We start from the raw sequence: 20,650 nt of genomic DNA, 5'->3' as shown, positions 1-20,650 counted from the left end.
CCGGGTTTTCTCTTGATACCTATCAGTGGAGCATGAAAATAGTGGAAGGAACAATGACGGAGAAGCTTGGTGTCAATCTGGGTTTTCCGCTCGAGATCTAGTATTCAATAAGAGTCGTCTATCTGATTATTTTCTTTTTAACAAGGTGCATCAGCTCTGTCCAACGATTGAACGTAGAGCAGCCCTAAGTCCATATATACCTGCGGTGCGCTCGAGGTTCGCTCAAAGTTAGAAGGGAAGAAGGATCTCGGGCTCAGGCTGTAGTAGCTCTATTGAGATTGGGAGAATAACTAGTTTCCGTGATTCCCTTCATAGCTTCTAATTAACTCAGCCTGCCGTATTTTCAAAACCATCTCTCTGGCCTCCTCGTAGTTGTGTCTGTTGAGTTCGAAAGGCGGGCACAGCGGATGCACTACCTTGGCGTCGAACTGAACGACTTCTTCCATGAAATCGCCGGAATACCAATACCGCATCTGCTCATCCCAGTCGCTGCACCAGTCCTCCTCCTTTTCTTCTGGCGCTGTCTCATGGTAAAGAATAGTGACATTCTGTAAACCATTCATCTCGCGTAGCCAGCGCTCATGGTTGTACCAGAAATGCTCTACGCACTGGCCGGAGATAACGAGCTGACGAATGGAAGAGCCCTCTTCTGTTGCAGCAAGATCTTCGAGATGATACTGATCTATGTAGATACTGTCGATCTCAAAATTGACCCAAATATATCTCTTTGGATCTTTCTGCGTTTGGAATGCCTTTGCATAGTGACGTTGAAGATATGTCCGGGATTCGTTGCACGCCTGTAAGGCAGGCGGTATTGGCGCCGGTGCTGGCCATGAAATTTTGAAATAAGGGCGAGGCTTGGGACGGTATGGAAGATCTCTTGGTTCCATGCTCAACTCCCATATGCGTTGGCGCATTTCAAGGGGAAGCAAGGGAAAGAGGTGGAAAGTGGACATTATCCGGAGGTGTGCGCTGTTGAGGTGTGTTTCTCCCAGTTTGCCAGTTGATAAAGTCATCTTCCATCCGCAAGCAGGTGATAGTTTGTTCCCGAAGGTTGATTATTTGAAAGAAAATAGATAGCCCCTGGCGAGTACAGAAATCTTCGCTTCTTAAAACAACTAATCTGCTGATTGTGGCACAGCGATGGACCCCTGTTCTAGATTTGGCCTCACTTACCGAGGTGTTTACGGCAGAGTCGAAGAAGAGCTCCACAAAAGCTTGATGACTTTTTTTCTGAAAGGCAGAATAATCAAAAAAGTTTGATATTGAACTCTGGCAGTGAGGATGAAATTCGTTGCCAAGAATTTTCCACCAAAGCAGGGAGCTAGAATCAAATTTTCGATTTGCTAAATCACGCGACCTTGGTGACTTAAGATTTACGGATGGAAAAGAACGACACAGAACCTCACACTAGCTCTCCGTCGCCCCGGCCTCTTCTTCTGTTGGCTTTCTGCCATAGACCGACCAGCTAGAACGCGGTTAGCATTTACTACTTATATTAAACAAATGCATCAACTTACAGGGGCCAGTATGCGTGGATAGACCTATCGTTCATGTTCTTACGGACGTCGGCCAAGAATACTAGGACCTCTTCTCTCGTCCAATCGTGGGCTCTTGTGAAAGGGGCCATACAGAACCCCTCGAGACCACTAGTCAAATTTTCGTTGGCCCATATCCCTAGCTCTTTATATCTAGGGTCCTTAGGCCAGGAATTTGTCGGCCACTTGAACCTATTCAACTTGACATCAACAAAACCAGTATCTTCCATCATTCTAATCAGAGGCGGGATCTGCTGAAATGGGCGTCCAAACTTCACAGAAGCTTCGTACATCAGATTTGTGCACTTCATCAACGGGGAGTCATCCTTCAAGGTCCCATCGTCTGACGTGGGAAAGAGGTCGGCCTCCTGAAGCTCGAAGTATCCGCCTGGCGTAAGGTGACTGAAGCTATCAGTATGTTGATATAACTCATAGCAGCATCGATAATCAGAAACTTGGGGTAGTCAAGACTCACTTGAAAACTTTTTTGAGGTACAGTGGCCAGTCGTTGATAGAAGAGTTCATCGTTCGACTGTGGATATAGTCGAACGGACGAGAATAGGTCCATTCTTCGTCCAAATCGTCGATCTCGAACTTGACGTTGGGTGGGACGCTGCAGAATATTAGAATTCATATTCCTCCGGTTGGCTTCTGCGGCACATACAATTCAGGCATCGATGGGGAAAGATCCATGCCAAGTACCTGATCTTATCATCAGTTTTGATTGAAAAACGTGCGGGAATTCGTTACCTCGGCGTCAGGAAGGTCCTCTCCGAATTCAACAGCCCAGATCCCCGTTCCTGTCCCAATATCGAGCACACGTTGGACACTTGAGTCTGGCTCGTTCGGGGGTGCAAGCCCAAGTTTGTTATCAAGCGTCAACAGAAATAGGTTGTGTTGGAGATCTGTCCAGTTGAGTTTGAGCGTCTTGTTTGAAGGAGAAGAGTTTCTCGTTGGTTTACCTAGTCTGTCTTGCTCTGACTCATCGTTGGGAATGTTGTACTCTGCATCGGTAAGATATGGCTGATAATGACAGGCTTTCTATGGTCTGGAAGAAACTTACTTCCATCTTTGTACTTGTGGTAAGTTCGACCATTCTCCACTCGAAATTCGAAGACCGAGCTGGCTACACTGGCGCTCGAAGATGCGATACTCTACCCCTCGTTAACCAAATGCTCGAAATCAGGCATTGCAAACGCTTACTCCTGCGTGCTCGGAGGCACCGTCATCGACTACCTAACGTTTGCCGTCAGAACCATTTGATACACTTGAGATGCTTCCAGCAACACACCTCATCGGGAACGAGATCGATGGGGTTGTTGGCCTGAACAGGAGGCGTCTGCGCAGCAGGAGTTGCTTCGTTGTTATCACCACACATTTTCCAAGAAAGCGACCTCGAATGCAATGGAGACATTGATATTGCGCTTAGCAAGGAGGTTCGAAAACAGCCACGTTTTGTTGTCCCTTGAAATGTGATCAGACTTCTTACCCCTCTTCTTGGCCATGGGTGATAGTCATGCACGTTGGTGACAAGCAAGCCATTTCAAGCGATGTCAGTGGAGACTGCATTGTTCAGCACAGGAAGCTACGCGCGTACCATGTTACAAGGATGAAACCGAGATCATCCCACATGCGACCCAGTCATGGATTCCATATCTGTTGGAGGTTGGTTAAAATTTCGGTCGGGTACATCAGCCGGTCATAAGTCAGCTTTAGAAAGCTATTCCAACGAGTACGGGGCTGACCGACGGCCAAATAAGTACCAGCCTCAAAACTACCTTATGTTGAAGAAAAATCACCTAAACCCTGACATGTGAGAAAACTTTCCATTCAGGTTCAGAGATGAGGCTATGCTAAACTCCATTGTGTATTTGTTACAAAACACTGCCCGACAAACATCGCTGTTTACCGGGGAAGTTCCACGTGTAACACCAAGTGATCGTATGGCTACTTCTCGGTCTCCCCCTCCGTTGGCTTTCTTCCATACAAAGAGTAGCTAATACTCCGTTAGCGAGTCGAACGTGGGTAGTGTCGTGACACTTACATAGGCCAGTAGGCGTGAATAGATCTGTCTCTGAAGTCCTTCCGCACTTCTGCCATTAACACAAGAACTTCCTCTCTCGTCCAGCCGTGGGCTCGAGTAAAAGGTGCCATGCACAGTCCTTCGAAGCCGGAGCAGAGGTTCTCGTTGTTCCAGAGTCCTAATTCCTTATACTTAGGATCCTTAGGCCACCCATTTGAAGGCCACTTGAAAACATGCATCTTCACGTCAACGAACCCAACCTCTTCCATGGTTCTAGCAAGCGTAGAAATCTCTTTCCAAGGGCGCTCAAAAATGACAGCAGCCTCAAGCATCAGGTCAATACACTTCGACAGCGCATGTTCCGGCTTGAGAGTGCCATCATCGGAATGCGGGATAAGATCAGGCTCTTGTAGCTCGAAATAGCCGCCAGGGGAGAGATGGCTAAGTTGGGTTTTAGTCGAATCCTTACTCAGAGCTTTTTAACGGTCGTCTTGTCCAAGGAACTTACTTGAATGCCTTCTGAAGATACACCTTCCAGTCACTAATTGAGGAATTCATCATCCGACTATGGATGTAATCGAACGGTCGCGAATAAATCCACTCCTCTTCCAAGTCGTCAATCTCGAACTTGACGTTCGGGGGAACGCTGGAAAAAGTCAGTGGGCCGGCCAGCACAGTGGCCGATTCAGGTTCGATTGACTATCGACTCACTATTCGGGCATTGAGTGCGAAAGATCCATGCCGAGGACCTAGCATACCAATGAGTCACTGCAAAAATTGAAGCTAAGGACAAACATGTAAGTACCTCAGCATCCGGGTGATCTTCCCCGAAGTCAATAGCCCAAATACCAGTGCCGGTACCAACGTCGAGGACACGCTTCACCGAGGAATCCTTTTGGCAGGGGGGAGCAAGCCCAAGCGTGTTATCGAATGTCAACAGGAACAGGTTGTGTTGCAAGTCTGTATATTAATCAGCCTACCACAGTCTCTGCGAAGATAGACGCGCATCATGGGCCTATTCTTACCAAGTCGATCGTTTTCAAGCTCGTCGTTGGGTAACATGTATTCTGATCTCATTAACCAACCGTTCCGACGGCTTTTCAGCCATACTTACTGCCATCCTTGTACTTGTGGTAAGTCCGACCGTTTTCGTAACGGTACTCAAGGATCGAGCTAGATACGCTAGCGCTGGAAGATGAGATGCTCTGGGAGGCGAATGTAAGCACATAATGCTTCAGAACCAGACGAGTCGCCTACCTCTCCAATTGCTGACACGTCGTCGGGTGTGGACTGAGGTATACTTTTATCAGTAAGATGTACAACATGTGATACCAGTTTGAGATGTCTGAATTACCTCATCAGGGACAATTTGGATAGGGTTGTTGGCTTGGACAAGAGCCGGGGCGGCGTCGGCCGCAGGCGAAGACCTATTGTCGCTGCACATGGTCAATCGACGTCAATAGTTGTGATGAAGATGAAGGGGAAAGAGACCACAACGGAGTTCTGCACAAGACGATTGTTTTGCTTCCCACGAAAGGTGGACTTATCTCTCTACCCCTCTTCTTGGCCGGGGAGAGTCATGCACGTTCGCGGTGAACAAGCCATTTGCAGTGTTGTCCGTGGATACTGCATTTGCCAAAATAGGAAGCAGCGCGCGTATCAATGAAAAGTGATAGAATTGGCATTAATTTCTCTTACGAGGCTCCATTACCATGCGTGTGTTGGTGTTGGTGGCCGGATGCTACCTGCCGGGCATCTCTACCAGGGGTTATGTTGGTTGAAGGTCACGGTTCCAACAAAGCCATGCGCGACGATGGTTCGACGAATCGTGGTTCCGGACCCATCAACGAAATGAACCCTGTCGCCTAAGCCTTGACGAATGGTGTCTTGACTCTACCGAAGAACGGCTCGTACGTTGGACACCATCCATCGACAGTGGCAGATGCGATGAGATTCAGCTCGCCAACTTCTCCCGTGCACCCAATGCATGCAATGTTGTTACCATCTGCGTCCACCCTTTCCCAGCCGGGGCCTTTGCCTGAAGGGTCCTTGATAAATCCTGCCCACAGCTTTTGCAAATACCGACTGAGTTCTCTTTGGTAATCTGTGGCACCCTCTTGAGGGTAAGTACCCCAGATCATAGCCGTGTCTGTTCCATGGGATGCGCCCAGCTCATCAGAAGTGTAGCCCGCGGCAGCAAGACTCGGAAACGAGGCATTGTAAAAATACCTCCAGGTCGGAATATTGCTCTGAGATGAAACACGAGAGACAAGAAGGGCGGGCTTCAAAGGGGTCTTGGTTAGTAACAGATGAGAGAACTAATGAGCAAAAGGATCAAGACTCACGCATTGATAGACCACTTCAGTATAGACTTGAGCAGCAGCACCAAACAGCGAAATGCCCGTCATTTGTTGTTTGACGGCAACAATCTGCATAATAGCGGATATGAGATCTGAGTCGTTGCCAGTGAATACGCCAATGACTTGCGTAAGCATCTTTTCAGTGACACCCGAAAGATTCAGGCCATAAGCAGGAGCCAAGTAAGTTCCCTCCTGACCTGTCGAGCCGATCAACAGCGGAACCGGGGCAACGCCTCCAGAGGCTCGAATTGGAAGGTATGGAAGCTCCTTTTGGGTGATATTGTCGTTCACCGGGCTGAAGTCCAAACCGTTCGCAACGATCAAGTCTCGGATGGTCTTGCCGTCGACTGCACGCACGCACTCAATCTGGTCTTCGCCGGTGCATCCAAGAAGAGACACAAGGGCAGCCCATGAAAGTGGGCCAGACTCCCGACCAATTGCGCTTACTGTAGCCTGGCCGCTCGAACATGCCGCCGCGCGGAATGGAGGATTGGAGTGAATGGTAGTGACGAGACGGTCAACTGAAGATCCGCCCGAGGACTCTCCGGCTATCGTGACTTTCGATGGATCTCCGCCGAACGCATTTATGTTCTCTTGGACCCATTGGAGGGCCATTCGCTGATCCAAAAAGCCGAGATTTTCTTCTTCCAGGGTTAGTTGAGGAGAATTTGGGAAGCCAAATACTGTATCTCATGGTTAGCAAGCTACCTCGAGAACGGAATCATTCAACGCACCATTGAGACGATAGTTGAAAGTCACAACAACTATGCCCTGTTCGGCGGCGAATCTGGATCCGTCAAACATGGGCTGGCTGGCTGTGCCCTCCCGCAACCATCCGCCATGGATCCACACAAGAACCGGCCGACCCGAGCTGTGACATCCCGCTCCAGCTGGTGTGTACACGTTCAAGAACAAACAGTCTTCGCTTTCAGGAGGCCCATCACTACCTGATCTTGTCAGCTCACGATTCACGAATTGTATTATGCCACTTACTTCCAGTGACAGCAATGCACTTGCTCCCCCACGCTGTAGCATTCAGCGGGCTTTCATCATGCTTCAGCAGTGCTTTTGGAGGGAGAAATCGATTCTCTTCGACAGGCGCCTGCGCGAAAGGTATACCGAGAAACTTATGCACAACAGCCGTCGTAGATGGCAATGACGTTGTTGTACCGATGATTGTACCAGCATCGATGACAATCGACGGTGATGGATCAACCTGACCAGCAACGCTAGTGCAAAAGAGCAAGGTAAGAGTCAACCCAAATGTCAACATCTCGTCAAATTTTAATGATTTGATATTGAGGGAGATGTTCAATCATTTACATTTCAGTCTCTTGCTTGGATTTTATGGGTTCCTGTTTATTTCAAGGCCACAGCTCAATGCTTCACAGAGGCGTAAAGAACGGAACTCGGCCCTGAAGCAGGGCAGCCGCCGGAAGAGCGTCCCGTCGGAACACTTGCATCCAGGATTCAATCAAACTTTGTGCCAGAAATGACGCGTAATTGGCTAGCTGATTGACGGAAGTTCTATTTGCTTTCCGGAGAACCTGCTGTGCCCTCATGTTGCAGCTTGCACTCAGCACAGAGACAGTTAGCGTTGGTGAGGAATAGGACTAGCTGCAGTGTTTATCCAACCGAAACAGACCAGGTGCGTTGTTGGAACTACCCTCCACGCAAGAGCTTGTAGAAACTCCTACTCTTTTCAAGTCTTTCGATGATTCAACCCTGGGGCTTCTTGCAACCCTTTCCGTTTGGTTTCCCGCCCAGTTTATTTGGATTCTTACGGAAACAAAAGATTGGCCAGCGAGTTCCATTTAAATTTTGCGTTAGATCGGTGGTATTCCCCTGTATGCACTGACCGGGCTAGTTGCTTTGGGGTGAAGAGTCTCAGTCACCATGAGTGTCAAGATTGAAGCGCAACACACATTGAGTAAGAGTTGAGTACTTCAATTCATCAAGAAGTCCCCCCTCCCCTAATCTTTCCTGCATGAAGTCGCCCCGATAGCCGCATTTCTATCTCCATCGCGCCTGATATTGAGCGAGTCAAAGGCCTAATAAACGCCGGGGATCAAACGATAAGGGACGTTGGCTTTGATAGTCTTCCACGAATCACCATACTAAGTAAAGAAGGTGAGTAATGTGTTGAAGTCTTATGAAGACTAAGGTAGGGACTTACTCTCTCCGAAAGGTACTTATCGAGCACTGGGACACCTCGAGTGGCAAAATCGTAGAAGAAGAAGGTAAACACCGGAATGGCAACGGCCCAGCCGCCACAGGTGAAGGCATAGGCCGTACGCCAGATGGTGTAGCCACCGTAGTTAATATGCCTTGCAAGAGAAAACAAGCCACCGGCGTATGGCTTCCCTTTGTTGGCGGGGTTCTTCTTGAAAATCATGCGTTGCGTTTCCGAGGCCGCCTCTGTCAAAATGCCAATCAGGTAAAATGCGAGACCGGTCGCGACTGCCGGAGACCCCAGTACCTCCGATAGAGTTGTGGCGCTGGACAGCGCAGATGTCGCGGTCCAGACAGACAGGCAGGTGTTGAGCGAGTTGAAGATCGTGTTGAAAAGCGCGATGATTACTGCCGATGATGGTGGCATGTCTTGTTCCGACATGGCGAGAGAGGTGTAGATCTGCTTGAAGCTGCTACCAAAAGCCATGAACGTGACGATGCCGTAGTAAGGATGTATTTGCGAAGTCGCTGGGTTGAGGACGATGTTCGACTTCAACGAAGTTCCGCCAATTAGTTCAATCAAATTCTTGGCCCAGCCGCGCTGAAGAAGAGCATGCTGAAGCAAAATGTCTGCTGCGCGCAGGCCAACAAAAAGAGTTGTACCAATGGCATTGAATCTCTTGACGCGAGACACGTTGTCATGCAAATCCTTCGCCATGGTTCATGGGCGTTCTGATGTTGATCTTAAAAGACGGCTGGAAGCTGGGTTGATGTGATCAATTCGCACTGATGGATGGGATGGAAAAGTTGCTTTCGTAGTCGAGAGGTCGCCGTCTCTATATTATTTCTGGTCCGAGAGTACGGTTTATCTGGGAGCGAAGATTATAAATCTCTTTCTGCCGGATTCCTTGGTCGTAATGAATTTGACGGTCGCAGAGATTCGGACAAAGAGCGTGGCTCTTGATATGTAAGCCGCTCGCAACCGGCCCCCGATTGTGATGGTGTAACTCGGAGATCATCGGACACCGATTTGCCGGGTCTGTGTCCGGGCAACTTTCTCAAGCTCCGCCCTGATCAGTCATGTTTAGACTTCATCTTTTCACAATTGGTTCGTAATCCTCTTGAAACGCAACTCTCAGTACAGTATGTTATCGTCGATGCTTCTCTTGCACGGTTTGATATTACACTGGTGGGTGCTGAGATAGCAGAGCACGATTTGGGTTGGTTGGAACTGTTGGGATATTGTTTCCGGACAACCTTCACGTTACTGGAGACTGTGTATCGATGGGTACTACTGTCGCGCGGTGTATATTGCATCTGGAAGCCGCTGTTCATGTCAATCTCATTATCTTTTCGTCTTGATATGGGCGCCACGGTCCACCTATTGCAGTCGTCACGCAAAGTAGACCGCGGGCACTGAGGGGCATGGTCTTCAAGAACATGTACTGGTCCGTTCACCCCAGTATGCTCGTAATGTATCACCTGCACCTTTCTTATTTTGAATGTTGAGAGTTTACTTTGATAGAGATTTGAGTATCGAGGCCAGCTTTGTTGGATTGATTATTGCCAAAGAATGATTTCAATACTACTAGGTATGAAGCTGGAAGGTGCAGCCGAGTTCACCGCACTTGCTGTCTCTGGAGAGTTCCTTCCCTCATAGCCAACTCACCTTCCAGAATCCGCAACAATGGGTGCGACCACCGTCGCAAGATAGCCTAGCGGTGGATTGTATGCCTGGTTTCGGCAAAGCTCAGTGGTTCGAGTTCTTTAGGTGGCTCTACATATCTCCGGTGGCCGCCCATTGTTATTTCCTTTTTTTTCTTTTTAGCTATTTTTCAACTCTCTAGTATTGATCTCTAAGGCTACTCCTACTTGCAAGCGCTGAAATCATATACCTAACCTTGGATCTAAAGATTGAGCCGCACTTGATGAAGTTGTATCTGAAGAATGCCTCACTTCCGATGGCATCGGTGCGCATCAGAATTGGACTCCATTCGACTGCGGATCTCCTGCACGTGTTGGAAATCGGCACACTTCACCGGCACCCCATATCCCGACTACGCGAGCCTCCAATCGCCAGGGATAATCTGGATTCATATAATGATCATCTTCTCCTTCCTCTTGAGCTCACATGTGCCCCACATTCGGTCGCAATAAGGCAACTTCGCCGTCGATGCATGATGCATGTTCGCTTGTTGGTTCTTCACGTCAGGTCGTGCAGGCCAAGATGAGGGGCAACAGCCGATTGTCTGCCGACCCTACCGCTCTCAAAAAAGCTTGGTTGTTTCTTCAGTCACACGTTCTGCAGAAACATCTTCAATCTTTCACCCACTTTGGAAAGAGCCTCAAGACAGAGCAGTAAGCCATGGCGAACCCACATCAAGATGCTGAGCTTGTCCCCGACGACGAGGTGCGTGAGAACGCCTGAGTAGCCCGTCCCATACCTAACCAACGGCAGATCAGAAACGATGATAGCGAGGCGGACCTTCAGGTAAGTTCAGCTCTGGGTATTCATCCCCTTGGCCCAACTGACTGGAACGGAAAAGTCCCTCTATTCGGAGGTCACCAGTTTGAGAACCTCGATCTTAGAAAACCGCATCGAGAATGGGCGGTCGTATCACACATACAAAGATGGCAGTAGGTCCATACGATACGGCTGAGTCCTGGCTTCGAAAATCTCTTACCAATGTTTGATAACCAGAATATGCCTGGCCCAATGATGCTGAAGAGAACGAGAGGCTTGGTATGTTCTCTGTGAGCTGATGCACCTCGGATTCCACCTCGCTAAGTCAAGTTTCAGACATGCAAAACGAGATCTGCTTTCTCACATTCCACAACAAGTTGGGTTTCGCGCCTCCATGCGACCCAGACGCCAAAGTAGGCCGAGTTCTTGATCTGGGAACCGGAACTGGCTTGTGGGCCATCGAATACGCTGATGAGCATCCCGACGCTGAGGTGAGTCACGTCGGAAACCTACATTTCCACTAGTAATTTGCCTGACCGTCGCAACCTTCAGGTGCTTGGTGTGGACCTTTCTCCTATCCAGCCACGAGAGTACGTCCGCCTTACGTCGTCTTTTGCAGTGTATGCGCCTCTGAAACGGTGAGAAAACTGACTTCAATCCAAAGTGTTCCTCCCAATCTGAAGTTTGAGGTCGACGACGTCGAGGAAGATTGGCTGTACTCACAGAAGTTCGACTACATCCACCTCCGCTTTCTCAATGGGTCCATCGCCGACTGGAAGAAGCTATTCAAGAAGGCCTATGAGTGAGTTCTACATCATCTCATGCAGAAAGTCCATACGGGCTTCAGTCACATTTCTTCTGCTTCGCAGCACGCTGGAGACAGTCCAAAAACCTCTAACCGCTCCATGTAGCTTTACCAAGCCAGGCGGCTACTTCGAGCTCCAAGAGAACGACTTCCTCTTCGCCTCCGACGACGGTACCCTTTCCCCAGAGAAACCCCTGGCCAAGTTCAGCTCCCTTGTCCGAGAAGCGTGCGTCAAGTTTGGTCGGCAATTCATCGACGTGCCTCTGATGGAGGACATGATGAAGGAGGTCGGCTTTCAGGATATTGCGCTTCAGCGCTTCAAGTGGCCGTCGAACCCCTGGCCCAAAGACCCTCACTACAAGAAGATTGGGGAGTGGAACTACCACAACTTTGTGGCCGCTGCAGAAGCTCTGGCTATGGGACCGCTGACGCGCGCTCACGGATACACGAAGGAGGAGGTGGATGTCTTTCTCATTGACGTGCGCAAGAATATGAGGGACCAAAAGATTCACTCCTACCTGACCATGTAAGAACGCTGTAACTTTCTTATTGTTTTGTGTGTCTTCAGGGGCATTGGTGCGTTTGCTTTACTTTCTGGCTGACTGCAGCTCGCAGATATACCCTGGTGGGAAGAAAGCCGCTGGATTCGTAGACATTATGCTCGGGTGATACACGGAGCAACGTCCAGGAGTTGGAGGAGATGCTGCTGGAGTCTATTCATGGAAATTACAGAATCGAGCATGTAAAGCAGCTCAGTACATTCGGCTGCGGGGATTGGTATAATAACACTGAACCAAAGACCGCAAGCTCAAATAGTTCTCTTTCAAAACTTCGTGAGATGTTTGGTTATCAAACCCGCATGCCAGATCAGAGCATTCGTCCCTGAGTTGGGTGACGTACAGGATACTGAGATATAAGGTAAGGTAGAGAGAGAATACTCAGCAAACTCCAAATATGAGGAACGGAGCACGATTTTCAGGCACCTTGAAGGTCGGGTCTTTAACATATGACGCATGAAATGAGTTGGAATCTCTGGCAACTTTTCCCATCCTAATCATGAAGATTTGTAGTGACCAAAGAGCTAGAAGTGGCTCATCTGTGGCCACGAAATTTTAGTTTGAAACTCGCCAGCTTTAATAGTCACAGACAAAGTGCCTAATACAATTGTGATCTAATTGATGAACCAACTTCGCGGATGGTATGAATATCAAGGTCTTAACTCGTAAGCATTGTGTCCTCAATATCAGGAAGATGTAGATGTGTGATGGACAGTGTTGCGAGTCTTGTGGGATCCTAGAACATGAGGACTGCGGCTGGTTTATAGTATAAAAAGACCCTAATTTTCCCTCATGTTTCTCTAACTCCTCATAAACACGAAATTTTGATGGTTTAGGCGAATCGAGTGTCGGTCTTCTCTGATTGACCCCGTACGCTCCATACTGTAGTCCAGTGGAAGTCAAGAGGATAGAAGGGAAAGATTTTCGGAGTAATACTACTTACAGCCTCGTCCGCCACCTCTGAATTATGACTCTCACAAAATCTGCACGAATAAACCATCAGAGAGAGACAGAGAGCTCAAGTTCTGTGTAGCCCACCGCCGGCTAAAGAAGACCAGGTGCCTTGATGCCTGCAGACCTGGAGCATCCATAAAATACGTCTGGCGCGCAACATTTGCGCCAGCAATCGGACCGTGCAGACAATGGATGAATTGCGGCTTGGATTCTTCAAAGAAGAAACGCAAGCTGGAAGGCCTGCTTATCAAGGAAGGTTCACATCTACTAATCACTGCATATGTCTGGTGAATGCAATAGCTGTAACTTTTAGAGGCGTTCTTCCAAGGCACCCCAGACTTTCATAGATAGGTAGTGAGACTGGACAAGATGAGACCGAAAAAGCAAGCTGTATGATACATAGCACTAATGAATCACAGTTCACGGGTCTCTATTCACCCTGGTATTATGTGCGCATATAACTGGTGCCTAACGTACAGTTAAGCTTCAACCCAATCATCAACATTCTCATCCCTTTTCTTGCACCTGACTAGTGGGAACTAGGTTGGTCAATAATTCACAGTATTAAGTCACAGCTGAAGCAGATCTCATTACATGCTTATCCTTACCAGGGCTCACTATCGTTTTGAGAGTATCATATCAAATAAACCGCTGAAGAATCTAAGCTGCATACCACCAACCTTGAGTATTGTGGGATTGCACACGACGGCGCTGGTGACACCATCCATCTCTGCAAAGAGGTGTCAGCGCGGTTTTCCTGAGTTCCTGCTCCTGAGCCAAGCATTGTGCGCATTGTGACCGAGAAGATTCCCTTGTCTGAGATGCCAAATCCATTAAATACCAGTCGCAGGCCGCAAAGCAAAACACAAAGAAGTCACAGGCTCTTGCTCTTGCTCTATTGGAAACATGCCTTCCTTTGACCAACCAAGGGAACTTTGGGATCCCTTAGGGTATATAATGAGCGCCTGAGACCATTACTCAAGCTGAGAAACCACAATGAGCCTTTCCATTCTTGAAGCCGACAAGCCAGGACCTAATTCAGCCTCTATGATGCTTGCATGCCATTTGGCAGTTTCCAGTAACAAGGATGCCTCATCGCTTGCTCAAACCTGTCCCTCATGATCGTTTTGGGGGTATTCACCTCGAATCAACCGCCAGAACCCGATGTCGTCGCCAATCTTTTGACCAGGATCACACATCTACATAGCATCGACCTTGGGGGCTAAGCGACCTCAGCTTTGGTGTAATTAAGCCGTGTCCAGAGATCACACTTACCGCATTGCCTGGTTCATCAAAAAGTCTCGCCTAAGCGTCCGTATATAGGCAGAAATGCGTCTCTGGGTCTTCCCCCTCACTTTCGAACCGTCCAGTCGAGACTCAGAATTCACGCAATCCACTTCGCATTCATTGCCACGACACCCAAAGATTGAACAAGATTCAAACGTGATATATATGATATATAAAAAATAGCACTAGCAAACGCCTGCCCCCAATGCTGAAGCTTGACGGATATAAAAAAAACACAACATTTTACAAAGATTTCTTTTCCCCCCTTTCGTGACACATCTGCCTCGCACCAAAATCATCATCTTCTTTCATCTGTAAATCATTTACTCCTCATCCTCGTCAGGGACCTATCGCATCATTGTTAGCAAATCGTCAATTTAATCAGAGAAACAAGTATCACTTACGCCCTCGTGGAAGTCCCGTCCCTCCTTCGTCGCGCGAATAACACCAGCCCTCACGCAAAAGTCGCCAAACCTCTCGCCTTGCTCCCTCTCGAGCGCGTACCTCTTCAGCAGCGGCTTCATGATGGCGAGGATCTCGTCCTCCTTGATGCTCTGGCGGTACAGCTTGTTCAGGCGCTGGCCGTGGTATCCGCCGCCGAGGTACATGTTGTACGCGCCGTACGCCTTGCCGACGAAGGCGACCTCGGCCAGCCACGGGCGCGCGCAGCCGTTGGGGCAGCCCGTCATGCGCATCACGATCGAGTCCTGGCGCAGCCCGTTCTCCTCGAGGCAGTCCTCGAGCTTGCTGATGAGCACCGGCAGGTAGCGCTCCGACTCGGCCATCGCGAGGCCGCACGTCGGGAACGCCACGCACGCCGACGACGACAGCCGCAGCGCCGAGAACTGCACGTTGTCCAGCTTGTACTGCTTCATCAGCGCCTTGAGCCCGTCCATGTCTTCGTCGGCCACGTTGCTGAGGATCAGGTGCTGGTTGCCCGTCAGGCGGAACTCGCCCTTGTGCACCTTGGCAATCTCGCGCAGGCCCGTCTTCATCTGGAACTCGGGCGTGTCCTCGATGCGGCCGTTCTCGATGAAGAACGTGAAGTGGTTGAGGCCGAACTCGTCCTTCTGCCAGCCGAACGTGTCGACGTTGCTCTGGAAGTGGAAGGGGCGCTCGGGCTCGAACTTGTGGCCCCAGAGCTCCTCGACCTTGCCGCGGAAGACGTCGAGGCCCATGTCGTCGATGGTGTACTTGAGACGCGCGTGCTTGCGGTTCTTGCGGTCGCCGAAGTCGCGCTGGACGAGCATGATCTTCTCGCAGGCGATGTGGACCTGGTCCGTCGAGACGAAGCCGAACATGCGGCCGATCTGGGGGTACGTCTTCTTGTTGTTGTGCGTGGCGCCCATGCCGCCGCCGGCGATGAGGTTGAAGCCCGCGAGCTTGCCGTCGGCGCCCTTGATGGCGATGAGGCCGATGTCGTGGGCGTAGACGTCGGTGTCGTTGTGGGGCGGGATGGCGATGGTGATCTTGAACTTGCGGGGCAGGTACGTGGGGCCGTAGAGGGGCTCGAAGTCCTGGACGGCGTCGCCGGCGACCTGTGTCTTCTTGTCGTTCTCGTCGGCGAGCCAGATCTCGTGGTAGGCCGAGGTGGAGGGCAGGAGGTGGTCCGAGATGATCTTGGAGTAGGCCCAGACCTCGCGGTGGTAGGCGGACTGGTTCGGCAGGGAGGAGCACATGACGTTGCGGTTGACGTCGCCGCAGGCGGCGATGGTGGTCATGAGCGCGCGGTTGATGGCCTGCATGGCGGGGCGGAGCTTGCCCTTCACGACGCCGTGGAACTGGAAGGTCTGGCGGGTGGTGAGCTTCATGGTCTCGTTGCCGAGCTCGTTGGCGATGTCGTCCATCTGGATCCACTGCAGCGGCGTGGAGATACCACCGGGCAGACGGCAACGGATCATGAAGGAGTACGCGGGCTCGAGACCCATGGCCTTACGCTCGTCACGCACGTCACGGTCGTCCTGCATGTAGGTGCCGTGGAACTTGGTCAGCTGCTGGTCGGAGGCGGAGATGGCGCCGGTGGAGGTGTCGTTGAGACCCTCGACGATGGTGCCGCGGAGGTAGTTGGACTGGATCTTCATGTCCTCGTTGGTCAGGGGCGCGGGCTCCTCGGGGAGGCCGTCGACGTTGTCGACGCCGAGCGCGGCCCAGATCTTGGGCTCCCACTCGTTGTAGCCGGTCTGGTAGCCGTCGGGGTCCTGGTCGTCACCGAGACCGGTGTCGGCGAGGCGCTTGCCGCCCAGGTTGGAGAGGACGCGGTCCAAGTCCTTGGCGGGCTTGTTGTAGTAGATCTTGTCCTCCTTGCGGGGCCAGTAGTGACGGTCACCGAGACCGAAGACAGAGTAGTTGACGTTGGAGAGGTCCAGCTCGGTGTTGTCCTTCAGGGCATCCCAGAGGGGGCGACCGTTCTGGGGGAACTCACCCTGGCCAGCGGTGGAGGAGACGAAGATGATGTTCTCCTCAGAGGGGAGGTCCTCGATGGGGTAGTCCTCCATAACCATGACGGTGGTCTTCAGGCCACGGGCCTTGCCGCGGTTGCCGAGGCGCTTGGCGACGGTGCCGGCGTTGCCGTTGTCAGAGGCATACAGGACGGTCAGAGGAGCGCCGAAGAGACCCTCGAGCAGCTGGTTGTAGGCGTCCTTGGCCTTGCGCTTCTGCTGGGCCCTGACCTCGGTGCCGAAGTCCTGGGACAGGTTGGCGGCGAAGACGGGGTCCTTCTTCATGATCTGGGTCAGCTGGTTGTCGCGGTCGAGGAAGGCCTTGAGCTCGCTCTTGATGCGCTCAGAGTCGAGAGAGAAGAGGGGCTCGCCCTTGGCCTCGTTGGCGGGGTTCCAGCGGTACAGGGGCCAGTAGCCGACGTCAATGGCCTTCTTGGTCTCCTGGAGGACAGTCAGGGGCGAGTCAGCCTCTCCGTTATACGGGAGGTAGGCCAAGATGACGGAGGGACCGTCGTACTGGTCAGCCTCGAGCATGGCCTGCAGGACCTGAGTGTAGGAACCGTAGACGGCGGTGGAGGCGACGTAGGCGTTGCCAAAGTTCATGGCGTACAGACCAATGTCCTTCTTGCGGCGGTTGGCATCAGCAGCGGCACGCTCCGAGTAGGGACTCGAGTCGATGATGAGCATGTTGACGTTCTCGCCCGAGGCCAGGACGTGGTGCACACCAGAGTTGCCGAGATCGTAAGCCCAGGCATCAGAGCCCACAAGCCACAGAGACTCCTTGCGGAAGAGGCGCTTGCTGGAAAGCAGGTTGCGTGCAATGGAGGAGCCGTCGGTCTCGAGGCGGGGGATCAGGTCGTCGGCGATCTCGCTGGCCTTCTTGGCATCGTCGGCGTTGGCAGCCCAGCGGGCGAGCCAGCTCTTGGGGGACTCAGTCACGAACTGGTTGCTGCTGGCAGCCTCCTTAACCTCGTTGACGAAGCGGCCGCGGCGCTCCTTGCGGGCCAGCAGGGAACCGAAGCCGAACTCGGGGCTGGCCTGGATGGAGGCGTTGATGCCGGCGTTGCTGGACTTGAGCGCGTTGGCGACGTAGGCGCGCTGGCCGAACAGCTGGTCGAGGATCTTGGTGTATGAGGTCTCGACCTTGGGCTTCTCGAGGCCGTACTCGAGAGCCTCCTGGGGCACCTCCTTGCGGCCGACCTCGAGGTTCTGGACGGGGGTCTCGAGGTTCAGGTTCTGGAGGACGCCGCGCAGGGCCTGGATGACGGTCTTGGGGTCGATGTAGCCCAGCTGGTAGCCGACGACGGTCTGGACGCCACCGAAGCCGCTCTTCACGCTCGTGAGAACGTCAATGAGGACGGGGCCCCATTTCGTGGTCTTGCGGTGGATCTGCTCGAGAACGGCAATGCGCTTGACGGACTTGGGCAGGGTGTCGACGAGGGCAGAGCTCAACCACGGGCGGTACAGTCTCGGGGTGATGATGCCGACCTTGGAGAAGTCGCCGCCGCGGCGGGCCTGGTCGATGACATCGCCAAAGAAGTAGGCGCCGGAGCCGAAGACGAACAGGCAGTTCTCGGCGTTGGAAGGGCCGGCGTAGAAGAAGGCCTTGTACTCGCGGCCGGTGGCGCGGTGGATCTGGGCCCAGATGCCGTTGGCGTACTTGAGGATGTCCTCGGAGGAGACGACGGGCAGGGCCGACTCAATGGTGGTGGCGTTGGAGGAGACGACGGACGGGGGGCTTTCGGTGACGCTGTGCTCGGCGGAAGACTGGACCGAGGCGCGGGACGAGTCCGCCAGCTTGGAGTGCACGGACGAAGCGAGTTCGGAAGAGCTCAGACCACCCAGAGTGGAGGAGCCGGTCGGCGGCACGTCGGGACGGTCTGACGCGACCGGCAGTCGGCCGTCATCGGCGTAGATGCCGACAGCCGCTTCCGTGCCGTTGGTCTGCTGGAACCGCCTGGCAGCATCAACGTCGAGAATCTCTCGCACGAAGTCGGGGTCTTCGGCCTCAATGGCGGCGTCCTCGTCGCTGGAGGCAGAGGCGAAGAAGTGAATCACGCCCTTGCCGGAGCGCAGCGCCAGGGCGTGGGCTGTCAGGGCCATATCCTGGGCCTCCTGCAGAGACTCTGACTGCAGGAACGTCCATCCCGAATTGCGGATGGCTGTGATGCTGGAGAAGTCGGGGAAGCCGGCGGGCTGGAGGGCGACGTGGAGGACGACGGGGTAGTTGGCCAGCTTGTAGAGGTGTGCGATGGCCGGGAGGAGGACGGTGGAGGATGTCGTGACGGCGACGAGCTTGCCGGCGCGGGTGGGAGTGAAGACGGAGAGGAGGGGGTCGGCGTTGTGCCTGACGTGCTGGACCTGTCGACGAGAGAAGCAATTGTCAGTTTCCACAGACTCAATGGCAACGAGGGCGGGGGGTTCTTCTGGTGTTGCTCACCTCTGGCACGGCGTTCTTTGCGACGAGGCTCTTGTCGCCGCGAGCGACGTAGCGCTTCAGGTGGGAAGTGAACTCGGAGTCCTTAGCCAGTGAAGGCTGGACGGAGACGACGACATCGCTGGAAAGGTAGGCAATTCTCGCGACTGGTTGCGTATCGTATCAGCTTCTGTCTCTCACCATCGTCGACTTCCATCTTCATCGCCGCCCGTCCTGCTCTTCCTGGGCCGCCCACTGCTAGCGGGCTGCTGGGTGCAGGATTGCGACAAATAGCACGGCTGTGATTGGTCGCAATCCGGTCCCGCTGTAGACTTGCTGGAATTACAGTGGGCAGAGCGCTGAAGGAGGACGGGCTTGCAGCCAGTAAAACCGGCCGGGTGTCAGGAACAGGACCAAAACTTACCGGCCTCTCCAGGCGTCTCAATCTGGCCTCTTGTCGGTGCCATTGCGTCGGCTTGTCTGGGTATATGGGTATGGGGAGATATTTCGGAGGAGTTCGAGGGAAGAAGGCTGCGTTCTGGCCCCTATGCGTTTCCCTCTGCTTCGTTCCTTGGATTCCTCTTCGCCGGTGTTGCTGTGTGTAAGAGACAGGCGAACTTCAAGAAAGAACAGCAGCTGCAGCAACAACAACAACAACCACAACAACAACCAACAAGATGGGAGGGTCTTTAAGGGGAAAAAAGTGACGATATGTAAGGGAAAAAAGAGCAAGGGAGGAACAGCGAACCAGCTCCGAAACCGTGCTGCTTTTGGTTTTAATTCAATGGGAAAGAGAGAGCTGTTGCTGGCTGCCGGCTGTCTCTGCGGCGCGCAGTTCCCACCGACAAAATTTGCCCCGCAGAAAACAATGAATTTTGTCGACATCAGGGTCGATTGCGTGATCGGCTAGCGCAGCGTCTCCCCCAGTCCATTCGCTGGTTGTCCTGCCGCACTGTCGAAACCTGGCGCCGCGGATTGCTTGGGTTGCTTGGGTGCGCTTTTCCCATTTTTGGGGAGAGCAATGGGCTGGCCATGGGGGCGCCGGCCGGGTGGGCGGGTGGCCATGCATTGGGAAAACGGGGGGAGGGCATGACACTGACACCCTCAGTCAGTATCAAACAAGTACCGTGTGCGGCATTGCTTGCCTATTTGGTACCTTGGGGAAGACGGGGAATGGATTACAAAGGCAACTTTCTTCAGCTGCCAGCTGGAAGATGTGCCTCCTGTTTCCTCCACACGCTGTCCCTCACGCTGGACTTCGGGATGAACATGATGACCAATTCTACATCTCCAAGACTGCTATTCGTATAACCAGACATGACCATGAACCGCTAGCTTTTACCCCAACCTTCTCATCTACAAGGTCACAGTGGCCGGGGAACTCACTAATACTTTGACGTAAGATGAGCAACCTCCCGTGCTTCCCCAAAAAGCGAGGGACCTGTATTACAGGCATGAAAAAAAAAGTATTCAAGTCTCTAGACTGCTAGCACCTGCACTTACACCAGGAACCAATGGCCGAATGCCGAAAAACGCCGTTGTCGGTCACCCTTCCTCGCAGCAGCCGCCTCACGCCAGCCGCTGCTGCGTCTCTGCTCTGTAGACTGTGTGACTCTCTACTAGCAGAGAACCTCTG

The 20,650-nt window shown here is 52.4% G+C and overlaps 6 protein-coding genes across 6 annotated transcripts; 1 reads left to right on the top strand and 5 right to left on the bottom strand.

Annotated features, from left to right (window-relative positions):
* Window positions 1–1,410: 1,410 nt before the first annotated feature.
* CGGC5_v004217 (Secondary metabolism regulator LAE1) lies at window positions 1,411–2,916 on the bottom strand (the record flags this gene model as incomplete). Its single annotated transcript, XM_066151246.1, has 10 exons — window positions 1,411–1,468; window positions 1,521–1,730; window positions 1,830–1,940; window positions 2,014–2,151; window positions 2,203–2,240; window positions 2,289–2,443; window positions 2,501–2,542; window positions 2,602–2,692; window positions 2,742–2,774; window positions 2,830–2,916. 10 exons carry the CDS (start codon window positions 2,914–2,916, stop codon window positions 1,411–1,413), a joined length of 963 nt encoding a protein of 320 aa, XP_066009499.1.
* A 569-nt stretch (window positions 2,917–3,485) lies between these two features.
* Window positions 3,486–5,005, bottom strand: CGGC5_v004216 (Secondary metabolism regulator LAE1; the record flags this gene model as incomplete). The annotated part of the gene is made up of 9 exons (XM_066151245.1): window positions 3,486–3,534; window positions 3,583–4,002; window positions 4,070–4,207; window positions 4,273–4,310; window positions 4,367–4,521; window positions 4,587–4,628; window positions 4,676–4,766; window positions 4,819–4,851; window positions 4,916–5,005. 9 exons carry the CDS (start codon window positions 5,003–5,005, stop codon window positions 3,486–3,488), a joined length of 1,056 nt encoding a protein of 351 aa, XP_066009498.1.
* Window positions 5,006–5,426: 421 nt separating this feature from the next.
* On the bottom strand, window positions 5,427–7,194 carry CGGC5_v004215 (Acylcarnitine hydrolase; the record flags this gene model as incomplete). Its single annotated transcript, XM_032032949.1, has 4 exons — window positions 5,427–5,843; window positions 5,907–6,604; window positions 6,656–6,868; window positions 6,915–7,194. The coding sequence occupies 4 exons, from the start codon at window positions 7,192–7,194 to the stop codon at window positions 5,427–5,429; spliced, it is 1,608 nt and encodes a 535-aa protein (XP_031887456.1).
* A 778-nt stretch (window positions 7,195–7,972) lies between these two features.
* Window positions 7,973–8,811, bottom strand: DHCR7 (putative 7-dehydrocholesterol reductase; the record flags this gene model as incomplete). Its single annotated transcript, XM_032032951.1, has 2 exons — window positions 7,973–8,038; window positions 8,098–8,811. The coding sequence occupies 2 exons, from the start codon at window positions 8,809–8,811 to the stop codon at window positions 7,973–7,975; spliced, it is 780 nt and encodes a 259-aa protein (XP_031887658.1).
* A 1,647-nt stretch (window positions 8,812–10,458) lies between these two features.
* CGGC5_v004213 (Secondary metabolism regulator LAE1) lies at window positions 10,459–12,014 on the top strand (the record flags this gene model as incomplete). The annotated part of the gene is made up of 9 exons (XM_032032952.2): window positions 10,459–10,503; window positions 10,552–10,584; window positions 10,640–10,730; window positions 10,795–10,836; window positions 10,894–11,048; window positions 11,110–11,147; window positions 11,222–11,359; window positions 11,469–11,888; window positions 11,978–12,014. 9 exons carry the CDS (start codon window positions 10,459–10,461, stop codon window positions 12,012–12,014), a joined length of 999 nt encoding a protein of 332 aa, XP_031887659.2.
* A 2,469-nt stretch (window positions 12,015–14,483) lies between these two features.
* sir1 (Sulfite reductase [NADPH] subunit beta) lies at window positions 14,484–19,481 on the bottom strand (the record flags this gene model as incomplete). The annotated part of the gene is made up of 4 exons (XM_032032953.1): window positions 14,484–14,507; window positions 14,565–18,959; window positions 19,039–19,181; window positions 19,439–19,481. 4 exons carry the CDS (start codon window positions 19,479–19,481, stop codon window positions 14,484–14,486), a joined length of 4,605 nt encoding a protein of 1,534 aa, XP_031887660.1.
* Between the last annotated feature and the right edge of the window lie 1,169 nt (window positions 19,482–20,650).

This window comes from Colletotrichum fructicola (assembly GCF_000319635.2).
Source record: "Colletotrichum fructicola Nara gc5 chromosome Unknown KSG_Nara_v1_contig02, whole genome shotgun sequence".
Classification (NCBI taxonomy): Eukaryota; Fungi; Ascomycota; class Sordariomycetes; order Glomerellales; family Glomerellaceae; genus Colletotrichum; species Colletotrichum fructicola.
The sequence above is the reverse complement of the archived record's forward strand: the minus strand, read 5'-3'. Positions and strand labels throughout refer to the sequence as shown.